General features: G+C 45.8%; 1 protein-coding gene across 1 annotated transcript in view; it reads left to right on the top strand.

Moving 5' to 3' along the window:
• LOC137378389 (potassium voltage-gated channel subfamily KQT member 2) overlaps positions 1-22518 on the top strand; it is a 165875-nt gene that overhangs the window by 89927 nt on the left and 53430 nt on the right. Inside the window, exons 2-3 of the mRNA XM_068048673.1 lie at positions 18673-18763; positions 21165-21291. Of these exons, the coding sequence (XP_067904774.1) occupies positions 18673-18763; positions 21165-21291 (218 nt within the window). The remainder of the gene's footprint in view (positions 1-18672; positions 18764-21164; positions 21292-22518) is intronic.

The raw sequence follows: 22518 nt of genomic DNA, 5'->3' as shown, positions 1-22518 counted from the left end.
GCACAACCCCCGTGACCCACTTAGTGCTCGGCACTAAGCAGTGGCATCCTCCTGCCACCCTCTGGGAAGAGAACCTCCCTCCTCTCCCTCACAGCCTCCAACATTAGCTCCAGGTTTGCATTGATGAAATGAGGGGCCCCCCTGCCCCGGGTTCCAGGCCTCCAGCTCCCCTGTGGCATCTCACTTCCCTCTGGGCAGTGGATGGCTTTGACACAAACTGCAGATCTCTCCATCAGGACAACCAGCAGCCTCAGTGATGGCTGCCGTGGGGAGGCTAAATCAGTCCCACATTTCATCTGACCCACCTCCGCTCCCTCCCCCACTGACTCTAAGTGGACGGGAAACCCATCTCCATATCAATTAAGGGCTCAACCCAGTGTAAATCTGAACTTTAATCTGTTTCCCATCAGAGGTGGATTTCTGACCCGACAACAAACCCAGCTCCTGTTTCCTGCCTCCGTGGCAAAAATTCAGGCCGAGGAGTCAGACACATTGTAAAAGAAATAGGATAAAAACTATAAATATTTAATAAGGACTGGATTCCACTGCTTAGGTATAGTTGTGCTTTTAATAAAAATGGAAATCATTGCATTTTAATATCTCCGTGGACACATCCCTCAACACTGATAAATCAGTGTGTTCTGTCAGTAGTGGCTGCTCCACAAGGAGCTGCTTTATACAGGATTTGTGTTACCAGTCGATGCAGCCACATTGACTAGCCGGAGAAACTCATTCCCTCCAAGGTCACCTTTGGATTTTCTCAATTTTCACATCGGTCTGAGCTCAGTTCCAAGCCTCATAGTTTTAGAAATGAATTTCATGAGCACACTTATTGTTTTCATTGGGAGTGCTGCCAACATTGTGTTCTCAACCTATTACTTACTTTGTACAAGTACATTTTCTTTGTATTTTCCAGAGTGCTTTGTGGGTGGTTGGTGATTTTCATTTGCCTGCAGATAAGATCAAAGATTCCTTTAGATTGTCCCAATCCTTTAGAATAGGGAGCAGGTTACTAGTGTGAGGTGATGCATTTTGGCAGAGGGGATAGGGAGAGGCAATGTAGACTTAAAGGCACAGTTCGAAAGAGTGTGCAGGAGCAGAGGAACCTGGAGGTGTATGTGCATCAATCTTTGAAGGTGAGCAGAACATATTGAGAGAGTGGTTAGTAAAGCATATGTGATCTTGGGCTTTATAAATAGAGGCATTGAGTACAAAAGCAGGGAAGTTATGCTGAAACTTTATATAGCTCAGGTTAGGTCCCAACTGGAGTATTGTACCCAGTTCTGGTCACCACACTTTAGGGAGGATGTGAGGGTCCTTGAGAGGGTGCAGAGGAGATTTACCACAATGGTTCCAGGGATGGGGGATTTTAGTTACAAGGTTAGGTTGGAGAAGCTGGGGCTGTTCTCCCTGGAACAAAGGAGATTGAGGGGAGATTTAATAGAGGTATAGGAGGTTATCACAGGCTTTGATAAGTTAGGTAAGGAAAAGCTGTTCCTATTTACTGACAGTACAAGGACTAGAGGACATAGAGTGAAGGTTTTGGGCGAGAGATGCAGGGGGAATGTGAGAAAACATTTTTTACACAGTGAGTGGTAATGACCTGGAACTCGCTGCCCATGAGGGTGTTGGAAGTGGAGACAATCAATGATTTCAAAAGGAAATTGGATGGACACTTAAAGGAAATAAAGTTACAGGGCGACAGGGATCAGGCGGGGAAGTGGGACTGACTGGATTGCTCCATTGAGAGCCAGCATGGATGCGCTGTGCTGAATGGCCTCCTTCTATGTCATAAATGACTCTAGATTATGAAGGAGATTGACAAATGATGAATAATGAGCGCAAAATATTGTAGCCATTGGGTCTGGTTATTCAGCTCCTTTCATTCAAGAAATTGTTGCAAAGAAAGACAATTCTGATTCTCAGAATATAAAGAGAGTTTTGTTCTGTTTTCAAAAGAGGAGACTTTGAGTTGACTTAACCAAAGTTTCCACGATTATGCAGGGAAACTGAGAGTTGAATCCAAGTACATTGTTCACTATGGTGAACAGTTCAAATGTCACAGGTCACAGGTGAGTAAGTTAGGGACAAGAATGGAAGTTCAGGACAACCTTTTCATTACAAGGTAAATGAGATTGTCAATAATTCACCAGTGAAGTCCATTGGAATGGGCAGTGGCTTCAAGTAATTACATTACTGGAGGGATGAAATATTGAAGGATATGGGGAGAAGGTAGGCAGGTAGGAATGAGGGATATGGGGAGAAGGTGGGTAGGTGGGATTGATATGGGGAGAAGGTGGGTAGGTGGGATTGAGGGATTGGGGAGAAGGTGGGATTGAGGGATATGGGGAGAAGGTGGGTAGGTGGGATTGAGGGATATGGGGAGAAGGTGGGTAGGTGGGATTGATATGGGGAGAAGGTGGGTAGGTGGGATTGAGGGATTGGGGAGAAGGTGGGTAGGTGGGATTGAGGGATATGACGAGAGGGTAATTAGGTCGGGTTGAGGGATATAGGGAGAAGATAGATTAGTAAAATTGAAGGATATGGGGAGAAGGTAGACAGGTGGGATTGAGGGATATGGGGAGAAGGTGGGTAGGGGGGATTGATATTTGAAAAAGGAACAGGCCTGTTGGGGTCAATGACATTTTCCTGTTTCTAAAAGTACTCGTCTTTATACTCTCTTCCCCAGTTTGGTGAAAGGTGAGAGCGGTACTCTCCTTTATCCAATGTCCTTTCAGTAAATGTCTGAGTCACTGGCTCTTCATGTTTTCTCTTTCTGGGTGAGCAGGTGATTTGATTGAAGGGCCTACCCGGTGGTTAGTGTGTTGTATTGCCAGTGGAACTGGCAATGTGTTGGGTTGGACCTGACCGACGGCGGCAGCAGGTGAGCAGTTGGTGCACATCACAGGACATACCAGGCAATTCTGGGACAAGATCAGTTGAGATGAAGGTGAACCATTTGATCTCTTTCCACAATGCCAACCCTTCTGTTTTGCCATTGTAGTCTTAACTGCAGCTCAGTTGTGGGATGAATCAGAAGGATGTGGGTTCAAATCCCACTCCAGAAACTTGAGCTCCAAATCTAGGCTAACACTTCAGTGCAGTACTGACAGAGCACTGCACTGTCGGAGGGTCAGTACAGCGCTCCGCTGCACTGTTGAGGGGTCAGTACTGAGGGAGCGCTGCACTGTCAGAGAGTCAGTACTGAGGGAGTGCTGCACTGTTGAGGGGTCAGTACTGAGGGAGCGCTGCACTGTTGAGGGGTCAGTACTGAGGCAGTGCTGCACTGTCAGAGTTTCTTTATTTGGAATGAGAAATTAAACCAAGGACCGGTCTGACCTCTCAGGTGGGCATATATGATCCCTTGGCACTATTTTGGAAAAGAACAGGAGGATTCTCCCAGGTGTCCAGGCCAATATTTATCACTGAACCAATATCACTAAAACAGATGATTTGGTCATTTAATTAATTGCTGCTGGGATCTTGCTGTGCACAAATTGGGTGCCGTTTTTCCTACATTACAATAGTGACTGCACTTCAAAAATACTTCATTGGTTGTGAAACACATCTAAAATGTCCTGAGATTGTGAAAGATCCTATAGAAATGCAAGTCTGTCTTTCTCTCTCTTCCTTAAATAACTGCAGTATTCTGGTCTCGGCCGCACATTCCATCATCCGGTTCCAGCTATTGCTCACACTGTGTGGAAGAAAATTCATTCCAGGCTTCTCTTCACATCCCTAAATCTGCCTCTTGTCATTGTGTCAAGCAATAGTGATTTCTTTGAGTGATTACAGTTGGTGACTGTCGTTATTACTGAACAAACGTAACAGTCTAGAAACACGGAGCAGTTCCATCTGCAGATGGAGAGGACAGACGATGTTATTAAAAACTGACGTCTGATTAAATTCAACAGTCAAAAGATGAGATGAACTGGAGCGTGCGATAAAAGATTACCTTGTGTAATGGTTGACTGAGTTGCTTTAATCTACTCCTTGCATCCCGCTGCATTTAGTTTCAGGGATACCTGTTAATGGTGTTACCTGTCAGTGATTGGAACCTCCAGGACTCTAAGCTGTCGACTGTCAACACATTGATTGTAGTTTCTTGCTCATATGGCAGACAGCTGGACAGAGCTCTGCATAATATTGGTTGATGCCAATAACTAGTGACCTGAAATTACTGCTTTATACTTGTCCAGCATCTGCAGAAAATTGCCTGGGACCATTCAGATAAAATCCTTAGGCATGGCTCAGTAAGTAGCCTTCTCACCTCTGAGTCAGAAAATCATGGACTTAAAGTCTCTTTTAAGAGACCAGAACACAAATGTCTAGTCTGTCGGCACTGGCTTGGAGGGCCGAATGGCGTGCCTGTGCTGTACTGTTCTTTGTTCTTTGTCATTCCAGTGCAGTACTGAGGGAGTGCTGCACTGTCAGATGTGCCATCTTTTAGATGAGACGTTTAACCAAGGTCCCCTCTGCCCTCTCGGGTGGATGCAAAAGATCCCACAACCACTGTTCTGAGGAAGAGCAGGGCCATTCATCCTGGTGTCCTGGGTCAATATTTATCTCTCAGCTGACGTCACTAAAAAAAACAGATGATCTCATTAACAGATCACATTGCTATTTGTGGGAGCTTGCTATGCACTAATTGGCTGCCCTGTTTCCTACATTACGCCAACGACTATGTTTCAAAAGTACTTCATTGGCTGTAAAGTGCTTTGGAATGTCTGGCGGTTGTGAGAGGTGCTATATAAGTGAAAATTCTTTCTTTCACCTTTGGCTTCTGATAGAATTCTTGAGTCTGCGTTCCCTCAGTTGCTATATTTTTATTGATCAGGCTTCTTGCTTGAAACAAAATGATGTGAAGACATCCCCTGCATATTTGGGACATTTCCCTGTTTCCTTTTGACCTATGACATCCACCCCTTCTCTTCAATAAAAGTTTCACTGTGGGATTTGAGTAGGTGGTCCCTAATCAACACAGCCAATGTTGTTGTCCTTCCTGTATGTCTTGTAATTAAAAACATTAAATACTGGAAACACTCAACAGGTCAGACACCATCTGTAGAGAGAGAAATGGTACAGTTTGAAAGGAGGTGCAGGAACAGAGAGACCTCGGGTTTACATTAGAAATCTTTGAAGGTGGCAGGTCAAGTGGAGAATGCTGTTAAAAAGGCATACGGAATCCTTGGCTTTATTAGTAGAGGAATAGAGTAAAAAAAGTAAGGGAGTTATGCTAAACCTTTATAAAATACTGGTTAGGTCTCAGCTGGAGTATTGTGTTCAACTCTGGCATTGCACTTTAGGAAGGATGTTAAGGCATTGAAGAGGAGATTTATTAGAATGATACCAGGGATGAGGGATCTTCAGTTATGTGGCTAGACTGGAGAAGCTGGGGTTGTTCTCCTTAGAGCAGAGATGATTAACTGGAGATTTGATAGAGATGTTCAAAATGATGATGGGTTTTACCAGAGTAGAAAGGGTGAAACTGTTTCCAGCGACAGGAGGGTCAGTAACCAGAGGACTCAGATTTAAGGTGATTGACAAAAGAACTAGACGAGAGATGAGGAGATTTTTTTTTTACCCAGCGAGTTGTTGCGATCTGGAATGCGCTTCCCGAAAGGGCAGTGGAAGCAAATTCGATAGTAACATTCAAAGGGAAATTGGACAAATACTTGAAAAGGAAAAAAATTGCAGGGCTGTGGACAAAGAGCACGGGAGTAGGACTAATTGGATAGCTCTTTCAAAGGGCTGGCACCAAAATGATGGGCCAAATACACTTGAATTAGACAGAAGAGTAACACGCTTGTACAGGAGTTGGACTGTGAGGGGAGTATAACTAGAATAATCCCCACATCCCAAAAAGAAAATGGTTAAAGGGAGACTTCATCAAGGTAAATAAAATATTTAATGGGATGGGTACAGTAAGCGAGAATATTACCTCAAAATGAGTGAATGTTAATTTATAACAGATATCAGGAAAAGCTCCTTCACTCACAGAGTGATGAATGTTTAGAGCAATTGATCAAGTTCAACAATAGAGGCAAAAGGTTTGAGTTTTTCAGAAGATAATTGCAGATGACGAGGGCGAATTAATGCATTCGATGAATGAGTTTCGATGGGTTGAATGGCCTTTCCTACTCTCTTGTGTCCTTATAATTACTGAGAGTCAGGGAGAATGAACAGAGGCTCGAGCACATTCCAGATTACAGAACAGAATGGAGACTGCAGCAAGAGCAAAATGGCAGAGTTCAAAGAGCTGGTGATATTAAAGGCGAGAAGCAGATCATTAGAGAGAAGTGAATGAAAATATGGAAAGTGGTGAAAAGTGGGCAAAGCAAAGTATCCTTGGCATTAGTTAAAAAAAAACTGAGAAGCAGATAGGAAACTGATTGAAGAGAGGCAGAGCTGTGAGTCACAGATCCAGGTGTGAGACTGAAAAAATAGTATTTTAATCAAACTATTTTTGTTCTGTTGGCCTGAGATAAAAAGGAAAGGCTTGTATTTATATAGCGCCTTTCATGACTTCAGGATGTTGCAAAGTCAGTCAATGGAATACTTGTGAAGTGTGGTCACTGTTGTAATGTCGGAAACGTGGCAGCCAGTTTTCACACTTTTTAGTGATCTTGATTGAGTCTCATTCATCCCTATTCCCGCTGACTGACATTGGCTCCCGCTTAAGCAGTGCCTCGATTTTAAGTTCTCATCCTTGCTTTCAAATCCTTCCACATCCTTGCCCTTCTCCATCCCTGTCATTCCCTCCAGCCCTGGTACCCTCCGAGATATCTGCCTGTCAGATGCTCCAGTAATGACACTTAGCAAGGCTGAGATTTAACTTGCTTCACAGTTTTATTCAGCCATCTTCACTCTATAGATCGAGTCCTGCAATATGTGCTAACTGCCCTTGAACCCCGCAGGTCAGATGACCTCCTAACTTGTACAGAGTGTACTATATTGTACCTAATATGTAAGTCCACATAACACTCAGTTATCATCATGACACTGCGCTCCTTGAATTCCAGCCTCTTTATTTATTTATTTAGAGATACAGCACTGAAACAGGCCCTTTGGCCCACCGAGTCTGTGCCGACCAACAACCACCCATTTATACTAACCCTACAGTAATCCTTCAGTGTCCTCAGTACCTTGCTCTAAGGCAGCGAGGCCTGGACAACGTATGCCAGCCAAGAGCGACGTCTCAGTTCATTCCATCTTCGCTGCCTTCGGAGAATACTTGGCATCAGGTGGCAGGACTATATCTCCAACACAGAAGTCCATGAAGCGGCCAACACCCCCAGCTTATACACACTACTGAGTCAGCGGCGCTTGAGATGGCTTGGCCATGTGAGCCGCATGGAAGATGGCAGGATCCCCAAAGACACATTGTACAGCGAGCTCGCCACTGGTATCAGACCCACCGGCCGTCCATGTCTCCGCTATAAAGACGTCTGCAAATGCGACATGAAATCGTGTGACATTGATCACAAGTCGTGGGAGTCAGTTGCCAGCATTCGCCAGAGCTGGCGGGCAGCCATAAAGACAGGGCTAAATTGTGGCGAGTCGAAGAGACTTAGTAGTTGGCAGGAAAAAAGACAGAGGCGCAAGGGGAGAGTGCAACAGCCCCGACAAACAAATTTCTCTGCAGCACCTGTGGAAGAGCCTGTCACTCCAGAATTGGCCTTTATAGCCACTCCAGGCGCTGCTTCACAAACCACTGACCACGTCCAGGCGCGTATCCATTGTCTCTCGAGATAAGGAGGCCCAAAAGAAAGAAACAGTAATCCCATATTTCCCTACACCTACCTACACTAGGGGCAATTTACAATGGCCAATTTATCTATCAACCTGCAAGTCTTTGGCTGTGGGAGGAAACCGGAGCACGCGACGGAAACCCACGCAGTCACAGGGAGAACTTGCAAACTCCACACAGGCAGGACCCAAAATCGAACCTGGGTCCCTGGAGCTGTGAGGCTGCGGTGTTAAGCACTGCGCCACTGTGCGCATCCACAATTTTAATCGTTCCACCATTGGTGACCGTGCCTTCAGCTGGCTGGGCCCTGAGCTATGGAATTCCCTCCCTAAACATCTCCTCTTCTTTTTCCTCCTTTAAGACACTCCTGTAAACCTACCTCTTTGACCAGGCTTCTGGTCATCTCTCTAATATCTCCAAATTTAGCTCAAATTGTGTTTGACAAGGCTGCTATGAAGCTGTACTCGCTTATAAATATATAAATACTGGCCTTTCCAGCGGCACTCACATCCCAGGAATACATTTTTAAAAAACAATATGTTGTTGAGGGATAAATATTGGCCAAGACACCAGGGAGAAGTCCCCGCCTCTTCTAAACAGTGTCATAGGATCATTTATATCCACTTGAGAAAGCACACTGAGCTTTATTTTACTGTGTTTACCACTCCCTCTGTACACCACTGACGTGTCAGCATAGATTTGCTGTTAAGTCCCCAGAGTGGGGTTTGAACCCACAACCTTCTGGTCTTGAGGCAAGAGTGCTACCAACAGCTGACACTGTGACTTGGGTATGGAACTTCAGACAGGAGGAAGGGAAGTTGAACTCAACTAAATTTGAAGTGTAACAAGGCACAAGGAATCAAAAAAAAAAATCATCTGATGCAGATGTTGCTGGCAGGGTTGGAATTTCTTGCCTATCAGGAGTTGCCCTGAGAAGGTGGTGGGAGGTCATCTTCTTGAGGTAGAGGTAGTTTGGTGTGTTACAGCAAAGTGATTTGCTAGGCCACTTAAGAATCAGTCATGTTGGTCTGGGACTGGAGTCACATATAGGCCTAGACTGGGTAAGGACGGCAGGTTCCCTTCCCTAAAGGACATTAATGAACCAGTTGTGTTTTAACAACATTCTGACAGCTTCTTGGTCAATTTTCCTGATGTCAACTTGCATTCCCATATGGAACTCAATTCACACTTTCATACTTCCCTTGTAGGATCTGAACTGAAGTTTTCTGAGATATTTAATCCAGTTGCATTCCTATCCTATCCTAGTGACCTGGAAGGTGGGGAGGTAGGTGGGGGGGGAGGGGTGTTGGGGGGGGGGAGGTGGTGGTCTGTGTGCTGTCCTGTCATCCTCAATGAAAAAAGCAACTACTTCAGCTCAGCACATCTCGACCCGCTGCACAGCTGCAGTTGGTGGTATAATGCATGTGACAGCTTTGAGCTTTTAGCACTCTGCCACAGAGCTGCTAGAAACCAGCTCCTTCTTCACAGATGTCCCAGAATGGTACTGTGTCATACCAATGAGGATGCCAACCAGTTTCCAACCCCAATCTATCCTCTGCGAGTTGATCTCAGTTGGCATGGGACAGCTGGGTTTAGATATCTGGGGCTAAGCAAGGGAAGGTTTCCTGCTCCTGTTCACTATGGAGTCACACCTACTGGAAGTGTGTGATTGCGTACGCATATATTTCAGACAACAACAACAATAGTGTGCATTAAGATAGCACTTTTTAGGTAGTAAAATGTCCCGAGGCACTTTGCAAGACATTCACAAACAAAATTTGACACGGAGCCACACAAGGGCTGGAATTTTACCAGCCCTTCGGAGAGTGTTGGGAGGTGAGGGCATTGGAAAATTTGTGGCAGAAGGCATTTGGAGGGAAGCCGCAGTCTTCATGTCGCTTGTGGATATTACAAGAGGTGGCCGGGCTGATGGGAGAAATTCATGCTTCAATGCAGTGAGAAGGTAATTAAGCTTGTTAAACTGGCAATTAACTCTGATTGTACAAGCTGTTTCACATTTTATGAGGGGCACACGGGAACAATGGAACTTCTGAGCCTTGCCAGCGATAACAAGGCAGAAGCTCAGCAGCAGGTCAGTTGTGGCTGAAGCCGGCAGCCATTGCGTGTGGTCACGTGGCTTGGTGGGGTGAGTTATACTGGGTGCATAGTGGCAGAAGCAGTTTGGTTCCAAGACACACTTGGCTGGCACAGCAGAGGCACACTGGTTGAGTGTCCTTGCTGACTTGTATGTACAGAGTAAGATAAGGATATCTGGTGATATCCGTGGGATCTCCCAGTTTGCGCCTCATCGCTGCATCAAGTTGGGCACCATGTTCAAGCAGGCCGACCAATACGTGTGCTTCACACTGATCCGGACAGCCAGGCTGAGAGGGCGATAGGGTTCAGGGCCATCGCTGGATTCCCCCAGTTCCAGGGTGTCATCGACTGCAAACATGTGACCATCAAGAACACAAGAAGTAGGAGCAGGAGTAGACCATATGGCCCATTGAGCCTGCTCCGCCATTCAATACAATCATGGCCGATCTTGGGCTTCAATTCCTCTTTCCCACCCGCTCCCCATATCCCTTGATTCCCCGAGAGACCAAATATTTGTCTATCTCAGCCTTAAATGTATTCAACGATGGAGCATCCACAACTGGGGTAGAGAATTCCAAAGATTCACAACCCTATGCGTGAAGTAATTTCTTCTCATCTCAGTCCTAAATGATCGGCCCCTTATCCTGAGACTATGCCCCCGTGTTTTAGAATCCCCGACCAGCGGAAATAATCTCTCAGTGTCTCCCTATCCAGCCCCTTCAGAATCTAATATGTTTCAATGAGATCACCCTTCAATCTTCTAAACTCCAGAGAATACAGGCCCAATTTGAGGGAAGGTGGGGATGTGGTAGGGAATATGGGATTAATATAGGATTAGTATAAATGGGTGGTTGATGGTCGGCACAGACTCGGTGGGCCAAAGGGCCTGTTTCAGTGCTGTATCTCTCTATATCAAAAAGGAGGAGGTGTTGGGCATCTTGCAAAGCATTAAGGTAGATAAGTCCCCAGGGCCTGATGGGATCTACCCTAGAATACTGAGGGAGGCAAGGGAAGAAATTGCTGGGGCCTTGACAGAAATCTTTGTATCTTCATTGGCTACAGGTGAGGTCCCAGAGGACTGGAGAATAGCCAATGTTGTTCCTTTGTTTAAGTAGGGTGGTAAGGATAATCCAGGAAATTATAGGCCGGTGAGCCTTACGTCAGTGGTAGGGAAATTATTGGAGAGGATCCTTCGGGACAGGATTTACTCCCATTTGGAAACAAATGAACTTATTAGCGAGAGGCAGCATGGTTTTGTGAAGGGGAGTTCGTGTCTCACTAACTTGATTGAGTTTTTTGAGGAAGTGACGAAGATGATTGATGAAGGAAGGGCAGTGGATGTTGTCTATATGTACTTCAGTAAAGCCTTTGACAAGGTCCCTCATGGCAGACTGGTACAAAAGGTGAAGTCACGCGAGATCAGAGGTGAGCTGGCAAGATGGATACAGAACTGGCTCGGTCATAGAAAACAGAGGGTAGCAGTGGAAGGGTGCTTTTCTGAATGGAGGGCTGTGACTAGTGGTGTTCCGCAGGGATCAGTGCTGGGACCTTTGCTGTTTGTTGTATATATAAATGATTTGGAGGAAATTGTAGCTGGTCTGATTAGTAAGTGTGCGGATGACACAAAGGTTAGTGGAGTTGCAGAGAGTGATGAGGATTGTCAGAGGATACAGCAGGATATAGATCGGTTGGAGACTTGGGCTGAGAAATGGTAGATGGAGTTTAATCTGGACAAATGTGAGGTAATGCATTTTGGAAGATCTAATACAGGTGGGAAGTATACAGTAAATGGCAGAACCCTTAGGAGTATTGACAGGCAGAGAGATCTGGACGTACAGGTCACTGAAAGTGGCAATGCAGGTGGATAAGGTAGTCAAGAAGGCATACGGCATGCTTGCCTTCATCGGTCGGGGCATAGAGTATAAAAATTGGCAAGTCATGTTGCAGCTGTACAGAACCTTAGTTAGGCCACACTTAGAATATTGCGTGCAATTCTGGTCGCCACACTACCAGAAGGACGTGGAGGCTTTGGAAAGGGTACAGAGGAGGTTTACCAGGATGTTGCCTGGTCTGGAGGGCATTAGCTATGAGGAGAGGTTGGAAAAACTCTGATTGTTTTCACCGGAACGACGGAGGTGGAGGGGCGACAGGATAGAGGTTTACAAAGTTATGAGCGGCATGGACAGAGTGGATAGTCAGAAGCTTTTTCCCAGGGTGGAAGAGTCAGTTACTGGGGGACATAGATTTAAGGTGCGAGGAGCAAAGTTTAGAGGGGATGTGCGAGGCAAGATCTTTACATAGAGGGTGGTGAGTGCCTGGAACTTGCTGCCAGGGGAGGTGGTGGAAGCAGATACGATAGCGACGTTTAAGAGACATCTTGACAAATATATGAATAGGAAGGGAATAGAGGGATATGGGCCCCGGAAGTGCTGAAGGTGTTAGTTTCGGCAGGCATCAATATCTTCGCAGGCTTGGAGGGCCAAATGGCCTTTTCCTGTGCTGTACTGTTCTTTGTTTCTTTGTTCTTTTGTTGTGCTTTCTACTATGAAGACAGGCACAAAGTATTTGTTCAATGCCTCGGCCATTTCCATATTCCCCATAATAATTTCTCCTGTCTCTGCTTCCAAGGGACCAACGTTTACTTTAGCTACTCTCTTCCTTTTGATATACCTATAAAAGCTCTCACAATCTGTTTTTATGTTACTTGCGAGTGTACACTCATTCTATTTTTTTCTTTTTTATCAACTTTTTGGTAGCCCTTTGCTGGTTTCTAAAACACTCCCAATCCTCAGACTTCCTACACTTATTTGCAACATTGTAAGCTTTTTCTTTTAATCTAATACTATCCTTAATTTCCTGAGTGGGTGGGTCTTTCTGGCTGAGTTTTTGTTTTTCAAAGGAATGTATTTTTGTTGAACATTTTGAATTGTTTCTTTAAAGGTTTCCAACTGTTCATTTACCACCATACTGTTTAGTACCTCCGTAATTGGCTTTGTTTAAGTTTAAGATTCTTGTTTGTGATTGAAGCATATCACTTTCAACCTAACATGGAACTCACTGGTATTATGATCACTGTTTCCCAATGGATCTTTTACTTTGGCATTGCTAATTAACCCTGCTTCATTACAGAATACTAGATCTAAGATAGCTTTATCCCCAGTTGGCTCCACAACGTATTGCTCCAAGCAACTGTCCCGAAAACATTCTACATGCTCATCTTCTACACCTCTGCTGCCAATTTCATTGTCCCAGTCTATATGAAGATTAAGGTCCCCCTCAGTTATTACATTGCCTTTGTTACAAGCTCCAATAATTTCTTGTTTGATGCTCCATCCAACAATATAACTACTGTTCGGGGGGCTATAAACTACTCCCACCAGTGTTTTCTGATTCTTGCTATTCCTTATTTCCACCCATACTGATTCTACTTCGTGATCTTCTGAGGCCGGATCCTTTCTCACTAATGTCCTTATGTCGTCCTTTATTATCAAAGCTCCTTTGCCATTCTGTCTGCCTTTCCGAAATATTGTGTACCCTGGAATATTTATTTCCCAACCTTGATCACCATCAAGGCTCCCACAGACCAGGCAGCAGCTTTCATCAACAGGAAGGGCTTCCTCTCACTTGACGTGCAACTGGTCTCCAACCAGCAAAAATGGATCCTTCATGTCTGTGCAAGGTTCCCGGGAAGCAATCACAACACCTTCATACTAAGGCAGTCCCAGGTGCCTGATTTTTCCAGTTCCCCCATGCACCTTCAAGGATGGATACTGGGTGATGAGGGCTACCTACTAAAGGAATGGCTGTGAGATGCCCAAGCATAGATGTAGGACAGAGATACAAAGTCCACCATGGAACAACACGAGCGACCATCGAGCAGGCCATCTGACTTCTGAAGATGCAGTTCAGATGCCTGGATAGATCTGGTGGAACACTTCAGTATATCTCAGCAAGGGGTTGTATGCTGTGCTCTGCACAACCTGGCACTACAGAGGGGAATGGCTCTGAACAATGAGGACATCCTGGAGCATGATGCCTCCTCTGCGTATGAGGATATGGAGGGGGATGGTGACCAGGTGCTGCGTGAAGAATCCCCCGTGGGACAGCAGGCAAGGTGCAGTGAGATATGTGTAAGAGAGGCTTGCGACTCACTGATATAGGCACATTTCAGATGATTCTGACTGACAGATCCATTCAATCTAATAAAGCTACAGCCTTCTGCAACCCTGTCGCCATTTCCTTGATCGCCCTTACCATTTCCCTGCACCCCCGAAAATACATTAGACAATGGCATGGGGAATACATTGTCCTCATTCAGTGTGGTCCTTCCCATACACCCTTTGCAGGAGTTAGTGAACTGTTAAACGTCCCGCAATGTATAAAGAGGTAAAGGATTCTTTTAGTGTTGCACCATTCCAGATTTCATTTAAAGCACCTGCCAAGCAAGGCGATATCCATTAACAAAATATATCCCCGTGAATTGCATGTGCAGCTGGGTGTTCTTTTTAAAGCACTTACAGTGCTGCTACATGGTTTTTCCCCTGGGCTGTCAGTTGAGGTGGAGGCAGGCTGCTGACCTTTGTGCTCCGTAGCTTTCGATGACCTTGGCGGGCATCCTCTGGTTGCCTGAGGCCTTGAGGGCCCTGGCATATTGAGGGCCTTCTGCACAGGTGCAGGAGCCGCCTCTGTCATCTGGGCCTCATGAGCATTGGTGTCACCGTCAGAGGGGATGAGGACCCATCACCCATGCCAGGAGTGCCCTGAGAGATACCTCCAGATGCTGCAGGCAACCACCCCTCTACCCTCTCTTGGCCCTCCCTACTCACCTAATGAGTTTGAGGACCTGTCGGTGACTTCAGGGGTCTCATCCCCCTCTCGCCCAGCCATTGCTCCACAGAGCTCATGGATGAGGTGTCCACTGGGTGGTCTACTGAATGTGGCTCTCCATGAGGTTCGCTAATCTCTCGAAGGAGGAGGTGATGCACGCACATGTTGGAGAGATGGCTGCACACATGGCCTGGGTTTATTCCTCCATTGTACACGCATGGGTGCACAAAGCCTCTGGAAGCTCCGTCAGATGCTCATACAATTCTTGCTGCAGCTCCAGCATCTGCTGCCTTGTTGATGACTCCATTGAGATCTCATCAGCCTGAAGCTCCGCATCGCCGGGCCCTGCCACAGTCCTGCGAGCTTGAGTGGCCTCACCTATCACTGCCTCCATCCGCTTCCCGAGCATGTCTGTGCAGTGCTCACCAGACTGTGACCCCGTTTCTAATCACACGCGAATACCCACCAATGTGAGATTATCTGTGCTGGTGGAGAGTGTGGTGAAATGATGTAACGGTGCACCCTCTGAGAGCCCCTCCTCCTCCTCAGAGCTGGAGAGCTGATCCCTGGTCACAGCAGCTGGCTGCTCTTGTCGTTGACCTGTGGTGGAGAGAAGAGTGGTAATGCGCATTCCATCACATCCTTCTGACTACTACTAGTCTAGAGCTTCATGTGACCTGTGGCGGACACATGAGCGATATGCCTTGTGTTTGCCAGAGGCACTCTTGTGCCCATTGTTATGAAAGTGCTTCTATTTTTTAAAATATTTTTTTCTTTGAGAACTCGTATTTTAGTATTATGGGCATTATTTCCTGTGGAAAGCTGAAAAGATTCCATGGATGTGTTTTTATATAAGGGTCAGTGAGAGGTCTTGTTTGAAAACAACCTTTACTGGAAGTCACATGCCTTAAGCTCAATAAATAACAGAAAAAAACTTTGGTGACTTGGGGAAGATGTTTACGGGGAAGTGACATGTCAAGTTTATGATAGTCAGGAGGTTTTGCTTTTGGGATATTGTTTCTGGTTGGAGTGTGGACTGTTTTGAGTTAATTGGAGGTCAGTCTGCCAAGAGAGAAACACCAAGCTCATGTCTTTCTTCACTTCTCTGAAAAGCCTTGAGTGTTTAGTGTGTAAGAGATCTAAAATCCATGATGCTGCATTTCTCCTGAGAATCTGGAAAAACCCGTCAGATTAATTTGCGACACCACCTGAAAAGAACTGCTCCAGAAAAGATCCCAGTGACCCATCTATGTGTACCTGGATGCCAAACTGTATGCCATTTTGGGACAGGACATATCTCATCCTTTTTCTTCAAGAATTAACAAGTATTTGGCCAAAGTGGGTTTTTTTTGTAAAAGACATCTGCAGAGAGAATTTCTTGTTTCTCTGTTAACCTGTGTGTGTGTGTCTGTGTGTGTGTGTATTTAAAAAGGGAACGTTCTATTTCAATCTATGTGTTAATGCTCTTCTTCGTTACTGGATAAGTCTTGTTCGATAATAAACTGATAATTTTGTTGTTTCTTAAAGAAACCTGGTTGTTGTATTTTATTCTGGGATAAAGAGTAGAATATATGATTGACCATATCGGTAACTGGGTAAACATTTAAAATATATGATGTGACCTGTGGAGAAGTGGAACTAGAAAAGACAGTGCACTCCTCCCACCTCAGTCGCAACACCATCCATTAGGTCACTCACTCCTCATGTCTCACCATCAGCTTGGACCAGCCACCTCCAGGACTCCCCATTCTGGCACCTCTGAGTTTGCTTTTCCAGCAAACACATCAATTTCCATTGTTAGTGACCCGTTAAAGACACGTTCAGTGCTTGTGCTTGTGGCAGCCTGGCCGTCCATCATGGAACCATCGGGATGCCTCCAGAATGCAGCCACTCAGTAGCAGCAGTGCAGGAGTCAACTCTGACTGACCGGGGTCCTTCACAGAGAGGCTGCCATGTCTTTGACCGCCACTGCTGCTGCCTGGGCATTGCCCTGTCTACCAATTTCACATTCATCCTTTGTCACATAAAAGGCTGTAAGCTGAACATTGTTTGCTGCACTCACCTTGCCGGCATGCATCAGGTCATCGATCCTTTTATAGCACTGCATCCATGTGCCAGAGACAACCCCACAGCTGCTCACCACCTCTGGGGGCTCCATCCAGGCTTGCTTCATTTTCGAGGCCGGTCTCCCCCTCCCATCCCAGGGGAAGAAGACCTCCCTCCTTGCCTGAGCAGCCTGGAGGAGCACCTGCAGGGACGCATCCGTGAACCATGGGGCCACCTTTGTTCTCCTTTCTGCCATCTCTGGACATGTCTTGGTTGCCTGGGTTCCCTCTCTGCTCTCTCTGCTTGACTAGGCCGGGACCACCTCCTTGCCCGTGCCACCTCAGTGGACAGCTCCCCCGCCTGCTGGATGTTAATTGGCCAGCTCCAAGAAGATTTTGAATGCAACCCTGCCCCCACTTCCGGTCCCAACATCAGGACATCAGTGCTTCCGAGAAAATCCCGGCCAAGGACATAATAGGTCAAAGAGGTAGCTTTTAAGGAGTATCTAAAAGGAGGAAAGAGAGGAAGAGAAGTCAGGAGGTTTGGGGAGGTAATTTTGGAGCCTAGGGCCCAGGCAGCTGAAGGCTCAGCTGCTAATGGTAGAACGATTAAAATCAGGGATGCGCAAGAGGCCAGAATTGGAGGAGCGCAGAGGTCTTTTTGGAGGGCTGTGGGGCTGGAGGAGGTTTCAGAGGTGGGGAGGGATGAGGAAATGGGAACGCAGATTTAAACAAAAGGATGAGAATTTAAAATCAAGGCATTGGGAGGTAGGTCATATTCAGTGGTGATGCACACTACAGTAGAATAGCCGACTGACATTCCATGCTTGGGCTCATGCATGGACAATAGCACTTGGCTGCCTTTAGGAGCTGGGTGATAATTCAGTGCAAAATGACTATGTTGGGGGGGTAGGATCAGTAAGTTCGCAGATGACACAAAGATCGGCCGAGTGGTTAACAGTGAGGTGGAGTGTCTTAGGTTACAGGAAGATATAGACGAGATGGTCAAATGGGAAGAAAGGTGGCAGATGGAATTTAACCCTGAAAAGTGTGAGGGTGATACACTTTGGAAGGAGTAATGTGACACGGAAGTATTCAATGAATGGCCTGACACTGGGAAGTTCCGAGGAACAAAGGGACCTTGGTGTGTTTGTCCATAGATCTCTGAAGGCAGAAGGGCAGGTTAATAGGGTGGTGAAAAAGGCATATGGGACACTTGCCTTTATCAATCGAGGCATAGATTACAAAAGCAGGGAGGTCATGTTGGAGTTGTACAGAACTTTGGTAAGGCCACAGCTGGAGTACTGTGTGCAATTCTGGTCGCCACATTATAGGAAGGATGTGATTGCACTGGAGGGGGTGCAGAGGCGATTCACCAGGATGTTGCCTGGGATGGAACATTTAAGCTATGAGGAGAGGTTGGATAGGCTTGGGTTGTTTTCACTGCAGCAGAGAAGACTGAGGGGTGACCTGATCGAGGTGTACAAGATTATGAGGGGCATGGACAGGGTGGATAGGGAGCAGCTGTTCCCCTTAGTTGAAGGGTCAGTTACGAGAGGTCACAAGTTTAAGGTGAGGGGCGGGAGGTTTAAGGGGGATTTGAGGAAGAACTTTTTTACCCAGAGTGTGATGACGGTCTTGAATGCCCTGCCTGGGAGGGTGGTAGAGGCAGGTTGCCTCACATCCTTTAAAAAGTACCTGGATGAGCACTTGGCATGTCATAACATTCAAGGCTATGGGCCAAGTGCTGGAAAATGGGATTAGGTAGACAGGTCAGGTGTTTTAATGCATCGGTGCAGACTGGGTGGGCCGAAGGGCCTCTTCTGCACTGTATTATTCTGTGATTCTGTGATGTTGCCCATCTGGTTACCAGCCACAACATATGTGTTTATCTCGCTTGTTACTTTGGATAAACGGTTCATTCATCTCATTTTGCCTGCTTGTATTTTGCAGTTTTTTACTGGTCTTCTCTTGTCTGGTGCTGTCAGTCTTCTCCACAATCCAGGAGTATGAGCAGAGCTCAGAAGGGGCACTGTATATTCTGGTAAGTCATTTCTGTATAACCTATTGCCCAGGTACTCTGATAACTAAGCCTCTAATCAGGGCCGGTCTGCTTAGCTTCAGCCATCAGGTGAGGTGTAGTTATCGCACACTCTGATCAGGGAGCTCAGCAAATTTTAGTGACAGGAAAGAGCCATTTTGAGAGACAAACACCACCTGTTCACCCTCCCACCATATCCCCCATCTCTTCTTTCTCCACAAACACATCCAGTTATCTCTTGGACCCATGTGGACCATCCAATTTGCAAGTACAAAAAGCAATCAAAAAGACAATTGGAATCTTGGTCTTTATATCAATGGAGCTGGAATACAAAGAGCTGGAGGTTATACGATGCCAATTCTCTCCTGACCGGCCTCCCACTTTGCAGCCTCTGCAAAACTGAGCTGATCAACACTCTGCTGCCCGTTTCCTAACACCATATCCTGTTCACCCATCACCCACTGTGCTCGCTGGCCTACACTGGCTCCTGGTCCGGCAACACCTTGATTTGAAAATTCTCATCATCTTGGTCAAACCCCTCCATGGCCTCACCCCTCCCTATCTCTGTAATTTTCTCCAGCCCTACAACCCTTCGAGATCTCTGCACTCCTCCAATTCTTCCCTCTTGTTCATCCCTGATTTTAATTGCTCCATGATTGGCAGCCATGCCTTCAGCTGCCTGGGCCCTAAGTTCAGGAAGTCTCTCCCTAAACCTATCCACCTCTCTCTCTCTCTCTCTCCCTCTCTTTTTCTCTCTCTCCTCCTTTAAAACCTACCTCTTTGCCCAAGCTTTTGGTCACCTATCCTCATATCTCCTTATGTGGCTCAGTGAATTTTGTTCACTCTGCTCCTGTGAGGGGCCTTTTACTGCATTAAAGGTGCTATATAAATGCAAGATGTTGTTATAGTTATACAGAACCTTGGTCAGACCCCCATCTGGAATAGCTGTTCAGTTCTGGACACCACACCTCAGGGAGGATATATTAGCCTTGGAGTGGGGTGGGGGTGAGGGGGGCAGTGCATATTCACCAGAATGATGCACACACTTAAAGGATTATATTATGATGGCAGGTTGCATAGATTAGGCTAATATTACCCTGAGTGTAGAAGACTGAGGGGTGATCTAATTGAGGTGTTTAAAATGTTTCAAGGATTTGATAGGGTAGAGACAGAAGAGCTATTTCCTCTGGTGAGAGAGTCCAGAACAAGGGGGGCACAATCTTAAAATTCGAGCTAGGCCGTTCTGGAGTGAAATTAAGAAACAGTTCTTCACACAAAGAGGATTGGAAATCTGGACTTCTCTCTCCGAAAATGTGATGGATGCTGTGGAGCTTTCCGGACTGAGATTCATGGAGTTGTTATGTCAGAGTATCAGGGATATGGCTCAAATCCTTCTAACATTGAAGATACCTCGATCAAATTATCCCTCAACCTTCTGCATTCAAAAGAATCAAATTGAGTGCTGTGTTTTCCTGCATCGACTGTCACTGCACTCACAGTATGTGAAGAGCTTTTTGAACTATTACTCAGAGACATGAAGATGTTATATAAACGCAGGTCATATATTTTGTGTGATAACAGTTGTCACGGATCTCTCTCTCTCTCATGTTGCTGTAAGATACTTTGAAGAGTTTCATTATAGACGATTATCTTGTAATTACGGCACAGAAACAGGACATTCGGTCTAATTGGTCGGTGCTCATGTTTATGCTCCATGAACCTCCTCCCTCCATACTTTCATCTAATCCCGTCAGCATATCCTTCTATTCCTTTCCTCCTTATGTGTTTAACTAGCTTCCCCTTAAATGCATCTAGACTATTCACCTCAACTATTGCATGTGGTAGCGAGTTCCACATTCTCACCACTCTCTGGGTCAAGAAGCTGCTCATGAATTTATTAGTGACCATCTTATATTTATAGTCCCTAGTTTTGGTGGTCTCCACAAGTGGAGATATCTTCTGTACGTCTACACTATCAAAATCTCTTCAATTTTTTAAAGATCTCTATCAGGTCACCTCACCCCTCAACCATCACTTTTCTAGAGAATAAAGCCCCAGCCTGATAGTTGTGTCGATAGGTGGGTGGGTGCGGGGCAGGAGCAGTTTGTTCTTATCGCAACGATTCAGAAAAAGGATGCAGTGTTTTCAATTGTTGTTTCTGTATGAGTTGTGCATTCGCATCAAGTATTGATAGTGATAACTTCTCAGTTCTGGTATCATCCTTGTAAATCAATTCTTTGCACCATCTCCATATCCTTTCTGGAATATGGAGACCAGAATTGCACAGTGTTTTAGGTGGGGTCTAACCAAGGCTCTATAGACGTTTGGAAGCCCAGAGTTGAACTTCTGGATTCATTGTACTGTGAGACTTGTTATATCCTTTTCCCCCTCTTTCTCCCCACAGGAAATAGTGACGATTGTGGTGTTTGGAGTGGAATACATTGTACGGATTTGGTCTGCCGGTTGCTGCTGTCGATACCGAGGATGGAGAGGCCGACTGAAGTTTGCACAGAAACCGTTCTGTGTGATCGGTGAGCGGGTCAGGTGAAATATCCCTTTCCCCTGAAGGATGTTTCTTTATTCAGGCTCTTATCCCAACCCCCATCTTCCCCCATTCAGCTGGTACCTAGCCACAAGAAGACCCCAGGCTCATTCACGGTTGTCTGGGGCTCTCAGTGCCCCTTTGGGCTGTGGAAACGAGAAAGTTATCAGCCAGGGTTCCTTCCCTTGGTCACTACCTCCTGAGCACCGGTGAAAGATGCACCCCGGAACACCAGCTGAGGGGAGCATTGTTCTGAGGTGCGACGCCACACTTAGTTGAATAGCTTTCAGAATTTTTGAGAGGTAGACCAATTGTGCCCTTTCCCTCAAAGCGATGTTATTGCTAACTGAAGGAAAATCAACAAGAAGAACAGGACAAAATCCAGAGATCCAGAATGATAAGGCTGCCTTCGATACTTGCTAACCTGAGGGTTTTGGGTCAGAGTGTGGGTCCTAGCATTATAGCCCACATCTCTTAACATGTGCCAGCATCTAGGATGCTCGGCTGTAGGAGAAAAACCTCCTAATATTTTAGATCTGGAATGCTGGTTCCTTAAAGGTGCAGCATCTGTGTCGCAAGGTGCTGGCGTGAGCAGGGCAGAAGCGGTTTGCTGTCATCGTGATGATTCAGGAAAAGGACGCAGTGTTTTCAGTTGTTTCTGTGTAAGTTGTACGTTTGCTTTAAGTATTCAGCAGGTGAACTGTAAAGATTTCCCAAAGCTCTTTGAAGCAGAACCTTTTTTTAAACTGCAAAGGCAGACGAAGGAGCAGAGCTCATGATGGTTAATGAATCAGGGAGGAGGAGTTAGGGAATTCGAAGCCTAAGTTTTACAAATTCAAAGCCTGTAGGAGGAATTGTGGACGAGGCAGGAGAAGGAGTTGTCAACTGCTGACAAAAGCAGCGATGAAGCTGGAAGTCATTCTAAGACAAGCAGGAAGCAGGGAAGAGGAAGAGTATGAAAAAGAATTAAAGAATGACAGTTTTTAAAAAGAAAATGTGTGCAGATTTGTAGCTGCAAGTTTGAAGTTTGGTGAGAGATTTTCAGCAGGTTTTCACACAGGTCAGATCTGCACCATTTAAAAAAATCTTTGATCTCAACATGTGGGTGATGCTGAATTTGTCTCTTTCTCTTCCTGATTGTCTCTTTCTCTGTTCTCTGTCTCTGTCTCTCTGTATATATCTCTGTCTCTCTATCTCTTTGTCACTCCCTGTCTCT

This window comes from Heterodontus francisci, chromosome 16, assembly GCF_036365525.1.
Source record: "Heterodontus francisci isolate sHetFra1 chromosome 16, sHetFra1.hap1, whole genome shotgun sequence".
Taxonomy (NCBI): Eukaryota; Metazoa; Chordata; class Chondrichthyes; order Heterodontiformes; family Heterodontidae; genus Heterodontus; species Heterodontus francisci.
The sequence above is the reverse complement of the archived record's forward strand: the minus strand, read 5'-3'. Positions and strand labels throughout refer to the sequence as shown.